This window comes from Gavialis gangeticus, unplaced genomic scaffold (genome assembly GCF_001723915.1).
Source record: "Gavialis gangeticus isolate Ggan-Ray unplaced genomic scaffold, GavGan_comp1, whole genome shotgun sequence".
NCBI lineage: Eukaryota > Metazoa > Chordata > Crocodylia > Gavialidae > Gavialis > Gavialis gangeticus.
Window position 1 is genome coordinate 184,811,976 of NW_017728992.1, and position 7,390 is coordinate 184,819,365.

The window sequence follows — 7,390 nt, forward strand, 5'->3', positions numbered from 1 at the left end:
GCTGACTTAAAAACGTCCAGCCCCTCCAGAAGCTCCCTAACTAAATCCTCACTCACTCTAGGCCCAGGTGAGCCTCCCCTGGGGCCCAAAGGGGGCCCAGCAGGGAGGTGGCAGTTCTGGTCCTTACTGAGGAAGACAGAGGCAAAGAAGTTATTAAATATGTTGGCTTTGTCGTCTGGTGTGACAGCCAGATTCCCCGTCTTGTCCTGCAAGGGCCCCACAGTTCCTGGGGCCTTCTTTCTACTCCCCATGTGTTTAAAAAAGGACTTCTTGTTGTCCTTAATCCGGGAAGCCAGCCCCTGTTCCATCTCTGCCTTGGCCTTCCTAACAATCCCCCTACACCCCTGAGCAACTGCAGAATAGTCCTCCTTAGTGATGACCCCTCCTTTCAGGCAGACTATTACCCTCTAACCTACTGCAGCGAGGCTTTGGCTCCTGAGCCATGCACCATAGTACAGTGACATATAAAAAGAGATTTTAAATGACCACAAATAGTGAAGAGATCAGCTTTCTTTCTCATCTCAATAAAGGCATACAGACAGTGCTTTTAACTCGTGAGCCACTGGTTCAGTGCTGACTCAGAAGGAAGATTGTTTTCTATAGCTTTATGTGGATAATTGCCACTTGATGTGTTGCCAATTTCCATGATTCTACCATGAGTCTCAGGACACTAATTCAGTCCCTAGTTAAGCAATTGAAGTTGGATTTGGGAGACTGCATGAGAATCCCAGCCTTCATTTTAAAAAAGGCAGTGCAGATGCATTATTAAAAAAAAAATCTAGAGGTTTTTTAGAGTCAGTCTCATGATACTTGGGTCTGGCAATATTGCATTTGAGTTTTCTTTTTAAGCTTCCTAACCACACATTGATGTGGGTTAGCTCTGCTCAGCTTGTGGGCTGTGACGAGATCAGAGGCCTAGTGGCAGGCCAACATGAAATATATCTTGTAAAAACAATTTCAAAATTACTAGGAACAGATGGTCTTGCTACTTAGAGCTGATGCTAACAGTTGTACATTACAGTGAAAATCATGGTTCAAATTTCAAGTCTTCCCAGGTGTTTAGTAGCAAAATGGTAGGACTGGTGCAGCACGTTTTTAGGAAACCTATGATAGTCATAAATGATGTATTTTGCTTTTGAAAAGAGTGGGCAGGACAGACAAGAAACACATGCTAAAGGCACCATGGGTAACGCATCAGTTTTACATGCAGGTTGTCAGACAGAGGCTATGCAGGTGTCTGCAGCTTCTTCCTGCGTACTTTCTCCCTGAACTGGTGTTAGACTTTTAGTGAAAACACCAAAAGCAAGGATCAGGGAGAAGATAAGTAGCACATGCATACTCTTTCATCTCCTGAAAACAAAATCAATCAAAGAAATAAGGTCTGTGTGTCTGGAGCTTTGGGTAAGTCAAGGGGTGAAAAAAGATATAAAAGCAAATAAAAATATGGTATAACTGAGGAGAAAATATATGGTATAGCAGCAGATTAATACCTGAGAGTTTAGTATTAGGACTGTAAGAGTAGTAAATTGTAAAGCTCAATGGAAATAAATTTCCCCTCTGCCCCAACTGTTGAAGAAGACTTGATCAAGTTAACCTGAGCCCTATGGTCAAGTCTGATGTGTTGTTTAAGAATTCTGTTTTATTGTTGTTACCAAACTCCAGAAATATGGAAAAGTTCAAGACCGTGTTTTCCTAAGGCTCCCTTATGTCTCCTCTCTTCCCTTTTCTCAGATTCTGTACTCAGCAGTATTCTTCTACAATACAGTTCAAGCCATTTTCACTTTCAAAGGTGCCAATAACTTCTGTGCAGCTACATCCCTGCCTCATTTTCTCTAGTACACATGCTGTATTTCTGTCCCCACTGCTCTGTGTGAAAAGGCATTGCACAAAACCATTGGAAGAAACACTGTGTGTGTGCTGTGTGTGGATGGCATATTGGATTCTTGTGAACCGCCCATGACTCAAACCAGTGGAAAGTGGGGACACAGCATTCAGTGAATGATGCAATTTCCATGTGCAAACAGGCACTTTTATCGAACCTGGTACAAAGCCTAACTTTTGGGCACCTTGCTGTCTAGTAAAATCCAAGAGCCCAAGTTAGGTACTGAGGTTCCTTATGAAATGCAGAAAGAGACTTAGATTCCTAAGAACTGGATCGATAAAAACCAGGACAACGGGGTGGTTTGGCCAGTAGGTAATGCCAAGAGCACGGGTATGTCTTCAACACTTGGAACTGACAATCCTAAATCCTCTATTTGACTTTTGCAAGAACAAGGCTAGTTTTTTTGCCTAACAGCTGCAGGAAGAGGTGCTGCCATACTGCCTGCCTCTTTAGCATCTATACCTAGATCAGTCAGTAGATGGCACTGAATGTGGGAGACCTGTTTAAATTTGCTGCCTAAGGGAATTCAAAGCTGCGTTTTCTGTGTGTGTGCTCTGCTCACCAGGCTGAAGAAGGGGGGCAGTAAGTTCCTCTTGTTGAAAATGTACCACTCCGAATGGATTAATAAACTGCTGAGAGAACATGAATCCCTGTCTTAGTGACAATTGCACTTATCTGGAAGGGTGTTGACCTAGAGTCCAGTCTCTGTTGCAGGTGTAAGGATTACTAAGTATTCATTGGAGGGAGCAGAGACTTGAACCCAGGTTTCCACTCCAAAGGGTGACTGTCCTAACCTCTAGGCTGCATGCTTTTGTCCTGCTCAAATGAATATTTTGATATTCTAGTCCAAGTGGACTACCAGAGGAGGAACTAAAAGAGCTCTACCTTTGAATACACTGAAGCCTGTTCACCAGAGTATTCACCCAGGAGGTGTGAAATCTGGGTTTGTCTCCTCAGGCAGAGGAGGCAATTGAACTTGGGTCTCCCACCCTCTAGTGAGGTTATTTTAACCACTGGAATATATGGTAAAGGAAAGGCAGCACTGCATCCTCTTCCCCCCCTGCTGTGCCAGTGGGATGGCTCTGAGAGTGCCTAGTAGTCAGCCCCACAAAGGAGAAAGATGGGGATGGCTGAGCTCTGCGGTGGGGGGCTGTCTTCTGCTGTCAACACCAAAGTGCTTCTGAGCATGCTTGGAAGCAAAACTTTAGGTGCCTCAGGAAATTTTGTTTGAAAAGTCAGATTCCTTGGGATCCTCCAAGGTGAAGCAACTGTAAAGCAGAGATTTTGAATCTCAGGTTTAGACGTAAGCACCTACAGTAGTAGGTAGGCAACACCTTATTTAAGTCCCTTTATGGACCTAGCTGGAAATTCTGGTTTGCCTGGATGATTTTAGTCTACTCAGTTTTGGCAGAAAACTGAAGTATTATATCTGTTCTGTTTTCTAGCTTGATCTAGCAATGATCGAACAGCTTTGTATTGGGGAAGTACTCCTAAGCCCCTGCTCACAACAACTCCACGATGGAAGGGATGTTGTCGGAGTCCAGAGTGCAACGTTACAGTCACAGTGCTAGCATGTCTTGTGTGTAACAGTACCAAGATGATTGTGTCAAAAGATGGTTGCTCTCTGGGGCGCAGAAATGAGCAAGTCAGACTGCCATTTCATTCTATTAGTGTCCCCAGTTTTCTTCTTAGTGCCTGATCCTGCTCCCAAATAGGATTGAGTCCCCAGTGCAATGCACTTTGTCTTCTCTCATCCCTGGCTGAGTGTTTTCCTCTCTGCTTTGAAAAGTTTTCCTATATGTTCTACTTCAAATCTCTTCTGAAAACCTAGCTGGATTGCAAGCAATAGCTTCTGCATCTCATGCTGTAGCTCTACTGGTCTGATTTCATGCTTGTGTACCTCACAGGAAAGACTTTCCTCTTTTATTGTTCATTTTGTGCAGCTGTTTTTAAAAGCTGTTAGACACAATATGTATTTATGGCACTCTTATCAGTTTTTAAAGCAAAACATAATAGGCACTGCAAAGAAGGGAATATTAGTGTTGGAAAGTAAGGTAGCCAGTTGCATGCAGCTTCAGTGCCATCTACTGACTGATCCAGGGACATCCACTGTTACTAGGAAGTTGTTCTCTTATCTTCTAAAAGGAAAAAATCCCTACATTAAAATTGTCAGGTTTGTTGTTTCATAGGCTGCTTTGTTTCCTTGGCTCTGAAAATGGCTCTTTAACCTGCTTAATCTTATCCAACACACTCCCTCTATTGTGTTATAATTTTTAAAGAGCAAAATGAATACTCTTTATTTGCAAAAATTGATCATTTTTAAACTGGTAAAAAATAATTTAAATCAGTAGAAGAAAAATAAAGACTCTTAGTAATGGCTACCTTGGGTAAATTCAGTTAGGGATGCAAGACAGTTATTACTTTAATTAGTTTATAGGTGTAGTTGAACAATACATTGTTTTTCTATGAAAAGACAGTGATGTTGGTCCTGTAACTTCTAACTTGTCATGTCTTAAAAAGGGCACCACAGATATCAACAGGTTAGAGAAAGTTGTCCTGTCTCCAGTTTTGATCATTAAGTCTAGATCCAGAGCATATGGAAGTCAGTGGGAGTGTTTCAGGTGGTTTCAGTAAGATCAAGCTCAAGCCCATTAATGGTTTTCCCAGGAGAGGCATGGTCTGGCAAGACCCTGATCTCTTCTTATGAGATACTGAGCGCTGGGCTTGTCATGGGAACGTGTCGAGTTTAAAGCGCCATTTTTTTTTTTTTAACATCTGCAAGCAGCCTTTATAAATGTTGACGGGTCTAAAGTCCTCTTTGTTTTACTGGGAAGGGGGTTGTCCCTTTTATATTCTCTATTTTTAAATACCTTTATCTACTCTACACCACTGCCACACTACATGCATCCTGCTTTGTGGGAAGGAATCTCTTTCTTACATACATTTTCTTCTGATCATCAAGAACTCTGCTCAGGTAACCAAACTAATGATACGGGCAAAGGAAGAACAGTGACAAACATTACATCCTGCAAAGTGGAAATGCAGACTCCGGCGTTAATTTTACAATGTGTTGAATTTTATCTGTGAGCTTGTTTCCCTGCTCACAAGTAAAAGGTTTCTTTGTGATACAAGCTCTTTTGTGTTATGTATGCATTTAATGCCTGCCAGAGACACAGATTTGTTTCTGCATTTGATTGACAGATTGAATGCCTATACTATAGAGCAGCTGTGTCTAGGACTTGAACATTTTCTTTTTATGCTCCTTGTCTAGATGCCAAAATGAACCTGGATGATTTTATCAGTATGGATCCCAATGTGGGATGGGGCTCTGTGTTTCTGCTACCTGACTTTGTGAATCATTTTAGTAGACGAAAGGACACAAAAGGACAGTGACCTCAGTAAATGACCTCTCTTAGCACACATTTTTTTGGTATTGTTGCTTTTGTTGTTTTATTTATAAGTTTGTGGTTTATTTGCAAGGGTTATTAATGTATTGGCATATACAAGAATTGGAACAAAGTATAATGAATTGAATAAAATCTCTTTATTTTGATTATAGAACAAGAGTTGAAGCTTACATAATGGATCAAACCAAAATCAATTCTATATCTGTATGACTCCATAAGTATATCATTACTGTCTTCTATCCTTCAAGTGCCCAAAACTGTGCTAAATATTTAAACCAACAGATTACTTAAAGAAACCTTTTAGAAAGTACATTTTATAAACTACCAAACAGTGTAGTTGGACTTGCTGAATTACTGTCACACTATTTTAGAGGAAATGCATGGGATACTTGCTTTAAGTGATAATTAACCATTATTGAAATGTTCTGATTATAAGTTGGTTTTCTGTTTCTTAGAGGACTGTGGCATCCTGGTTGAGAATCACTAGTCTGGAAGGCCTAAGTGCCTAACTCTGGGTTTTGGTTTGTGAATCCTAACTTGTGAATCTACTCTGGGTGCCAGAAAGTCTAATTTGTAGGCTCTTAAAACCCTTTTTAGATCTGGTTCATCATTATAACGCTTAACTTTTGGGTACTAACCTCTAGGCTAGAATCCACAGTACTGAGGGAGGTACCCCACCTCCCTATATAACACATGCAAAGAGTAAGGTGCTTAAGATTTGTGGATTCTGCAAATCAACATTAGATAACACAGTAATCTTTGGTTCCCAGAGCAGAGCACAGAAAGCCTGACTCCATAGATCAGTGGTTAAGCAACTTTCCAAGGTCATGGGAGAATCAAATTCTAGTTCAAGCTCCAATTAATATTTGCTTAGAGTGGAACACTTGTGCTGAGCCCCAGAATTCCTGATAGCTCAGGGTTATGAAACTTTTGGGGTATGTGTGAAACCTGGCTTCAATTCCTTGATCCCAAATAGATGGAGGTGGGCTTCAGGCTAGGTAACAGCTCTAATCAATGCAGTATTAGCAAAAAAAGGCAGCTCTTCCCTCTTCAGATGTTTGGTGTCAGGCATGTTCCAAGATTGCCTGCCAGGTCAGGCAGGATCAGTGGAGGGCCATCCAGTTTGTTAAGGCCACTTCAGTGTAGCAGTGTCAGGATTTGCCTGGTTGTGAGCATGTCCTTGAGCAGAACTTCAGATGCCTTGAGAACTGTCTAATTGAAAACTTGGGGCATTTTTACACGTGCTCTGGGATGCAGCGCCAGATGCTTTAATTAGCTAGCTGAGCTAATTAAAAGCGCCCATGCCTCTCATGTATTAGTGTCCCTGTATGTCCCAAATGGCAGTGGGGCCTTTTGAACTGAAGCTCATTGAACCCATTTTATTTCGAAGTGCCCTGCTTTTCAGTGCAGAGACCCCTGGGGACACTGATACATGTGACAGAGAAGGCTGCTGCAAAGCATCAATCTCTATGCTCCAGCAGACTCGATTAATTGAATCTGCTCTGGCACGCTGGATTTCATGTGTATAGGAGCCCTTGATGCCTAGAAAAGTTTAGGTACCATCACAGTTAGGAGCAGCAGAGCAGGGTATTTGAGGATCTACATATTAGATTTGGGAGCTTACTGTGGCAGTTAGGCACCTAAGTTCCTTTCTGGAGCTAGCCCTAAGTAGATACCAATGTGTGTTCATGGGAGTTAATTAACTTGCATAAGTGCTTTGATGACCTGGGGCCATAAACTGGTATAGCACATTACACACCTGTATGCTGTATTCCAACTTATGTGCTGTCTACGCCATTTATACTTTGTCATTTCATCCATCTGGTTTGTCATTTCATCCATATGGTTAATTGGCCCCCAGTCCTACAACTTGCTCCTATGTGGAGCCACCTTGACTTCATCAAGACCCTGAGCAGTAAAAGGATTTTCGTGCATGGATTCAATTGCAGAATCTGGGCTTTAGATGTGAGAACAATTGAGATTTTACTCCAAATATACAGATTACAACCCTGAATCTAAGACAACCCCCCAATAGTTAGAATCTCTACATGAAAAATTTATAAATTTGTTACATTTTCCTATGTATAGAATCTAATTATTG

General features: G+C 41.5%; 1 protein-coding gene across 1 annotated transcript in view; it reads left to right on the forward strand.

Annotated features, from left to right (window-relative positions):
- WDYHV1 (WDYHV motif containing 1) overlaps positions 1-5,443 on the forward strand; it is a 26,271-nt gene extending 20,828 nt beyond the window's left edge. The window contains exon 7 of the mRNA XM_019519524.1: positions 5,154-5,443. Within this exon, the coding sequence (XP_019375069.1) occupies positions 5,154-5,275 (122 nt within the window). The 3' untranslated portion in view covers positions 5,276-5,443. The remainder of the gene's footprint in view (positions 1-5,153) is intronic.
- The last annotated feature ends 1,947 nt before the right edge of the window (positions 5,444-7,390 follow it).